This window comes from Montipora foliosa, chromosome 1 (genome assembly GCF_036669935.1).
Source record: "Montipora foliosa isolate CH-2021 chromosome 1, ASM3666993v2, whole genome shotgun sequence".
Taxonomy (NCBI): Eukaryota; Metazoa; Cnidaria; class Anthozoa; order Scleractinia; family Acroporidae; genus Montipora; species Montipora foliosa.
Window position 1 is genome coordinate 38,624,245 of NC_090869.1, and position 2,500 is coordinate 38,626,744.

The following is a 2,500-nucleotide window of genomic DNA, read 5'->3' on the forward strand; positions in this document are numbered from 1 at the left end:
ACATCAACTGCGAAGCCACAAGAATAGATCGGCAGGGCAAGGCAGGAGGATTCGTAAACGGCAAAGGTAATTAGAATTTGCTTTATTTATCAGCCACAATTATGGTGAAGAACTGTGGATAGTAAGCTAAAAGAGTATGCTTACAGTTGTATATGTTGCCGGTACTTAAAATCCATTTTCAGGTTAAATCCGTTTTTACCTAGGTTAAATTGGTGATCCTCGTTTTATGTAGGTTGAATACGCACTCAGATGAATTGAAGAAACTCTTTTTGAAGCCTAAATTAAGCCTAGAGAGAAAATTAGGGTCAGATCAGGATTAGTTTTGGTTAATATACATGGATATCACGATCAATTGACTTATTATACAAAAGTAAATAATGAAAAGAACTGTGTTGGGTGAGCTTGTTCGTCGTTATTATGTAGTGGTGAAGACACAGGACTATAGATCTGGAGAGTCCGAGTTCAAATACCGAGAAGTGCAGTACAGTTCTTTGTTCCCTCACTATGTTGCAATGTTGAGAGTGAATGAATAAGTGTACAAGTGAAAACAGAAACCGATAAGATGATACGAAACATTCAGAACATGTGTTGAGATCCGTAACACAGAGGTCGAGGGAAGGAAAAGGTGTTTTCAGTCCCTTTTGGAGGGTTGATAGCTGCTTTAAACTAGGTAGAGTACATATTCAACCTAGGTAAAATGAGGATCGCCAATTTAACGTAGGTAAATACGGATTCAACCTGATACTGTATTTGACCAATAACGCAGTATACATAAGAGCAAACGTTTTCTGAGTCGTTATCCGAATCCGGATGCGTGTTTCCGTTTACCCAAAAGAAAAATCCCGTATATATTTGATACCAATCTGAACCATCAGTATGAATCAGGAATGAAAAGAAGAAAATTTGAAGGTGAATACTTTGGATCTGGAATAGCTTCTGCATGAAAAAAGGCAGATGTTCATGTGAGGGATCCAGCTAATTGTCTGTGAAATCATAGCTTAGTGGGAACAGTGTAACTACGACGAGATCTGTTTGGAAGAAATGTGATAATATTGATAAAATCCGGAAAGTTTCTTTCTTTTTTTTTAAACGTAGAAATAGAATGATGTTATCAAAGGTCTGATATGAAGTCAGTTTAAATAGTATTAATTATAATAGCTGATGACAAAAACTGAGCTGCCTTCGCAGTGACAGATGTAAATTGTTAGACTCCAAATTTAAAGACATTAAACCGTAGGCTTCGTCTCACGGCACGTTTTCATAAACTGTTTTATTTATGGAAGTTCTCGGCGTACCTGGTCTCGTTTACAATCCCGGGTTTTCAACGCTAGAGTATCGATTTCAATGGTATGTTCTTGTTTTATATTTTTTACTCGTTATCAGCTTTAATTTTCGGCTGTAAGTACAAACGCCTTTTTCGTTCGGATTTGCTCTCAAGTGACGCGTCGCATTGCAGACCGGACTCTGGTTACAATATTACTTTTCTAAGATAGAAGTCACAACAATTAAGTGCATGTTTTTTAACATACCCTTTTTACATTTTCATACTTTACATACTTTTACTTCTTTGTTTTATATTTACACTTATGCAAAAATTTTTATCTTCACTTTTGGCTTGATAATGACCGAAGTTTGGTCGAAACGTCGCGTCTTTTTACCGTTATTTTTACTTCAAATTGTTTTTAGAAACCTCCACTTACAAGTGTTTTTTTGGTTTTGTTTTTCCACTGGAAAGTCCTTTCCCGCTTTTTTTTCTTGGTTTAACCGAAGAAAATGCTACTCAGCTTTTGAACGTTTTCACTTTTCGTTGTTATCGTATTTTCTTGCAGACCCGTCCACATTTATGCCAAAGGTTAACTGCAAAGCCAGTCCTACCGGCTGCACTAATGAAATGTTTTCGAGTAAGTCGCTTAAGTGGCAGTGCCGATGGGATAAATTATGTCTTCTCATAGACTACAGAGGATACATCCAATTGCGAGGTTTTCAAAATGGTAGGTCGCATTACCTGTGTTTTTTTTCTTACTGTAGTCTACCTTAAATCTTTCGAGAGCGATTTGCACTTTAAAAAGTTGTAATGTTTTACAGGGGAGAGCATATTCGGCGACAATCATCTCAAATCAGTTCCTCGCGTTTCTTTCTTCATAACACACTTATGCCGTTCAGCGGGATCTTTGATTTAACATTCGTTTGATTTTGTTGAACAGCGATATTAAAACCGTTTGCCACTCTCCCCACACCCCCCCCCCCCCCTTCTTTCAACCGTGTTGAAACATGTTGAATCGAAGTTGAATCGATGTTGAATGAGTTTAAAAGCGTTTCAACTTTGCTTCAACAACCATTCAACATTTCGTTTGTTGTCGCGAATGTTGAATGAAGTTCGAGCCGTTTACCAATCCTCTTTCAACATTGTTGGATATGTGCGTGCCCACTAATCGGTCTCTAAATGAGGTATCCATATCTGTATCCATAGTAAAAACCGCGGCTGTAACCTGAGACTGAA

The 2,500-nt window shown here is 37.6% G+C and overlaps 1 protein-coding gene across 3 annotated transcripts in view; it reads left to right on the plus strand.

The window, feature by feature from the left end:
• LOC137997889 (adhesion G protein-coupled receptor L3-like) overlaps positions 1 to 2,500 on the plus strand; it is a 91,558-nt gene that overhangs the window by 16,014 nt on the left and 73,044 nt on the right. For all 3 annotated transcript variants that reach the window (XM_068844226.1, XM_068844212.1, XM_068844219.1), the window contains exons 4-5: positions 1 to 66; positions 1,830 to 1,991. The exon at positions 1 to 66 is cut by the window's left edge and continues 120 nt beyond it. In XM_068844226.1, coding sequence (XP_068700327.1) covers positions 1 to 66; positions 1,830 to 1,991 — 228 coding nt within the window. The remainder of the gene's footprint in view (positions 67 to 1,829; positions 1,992 to 2,500) is intronic.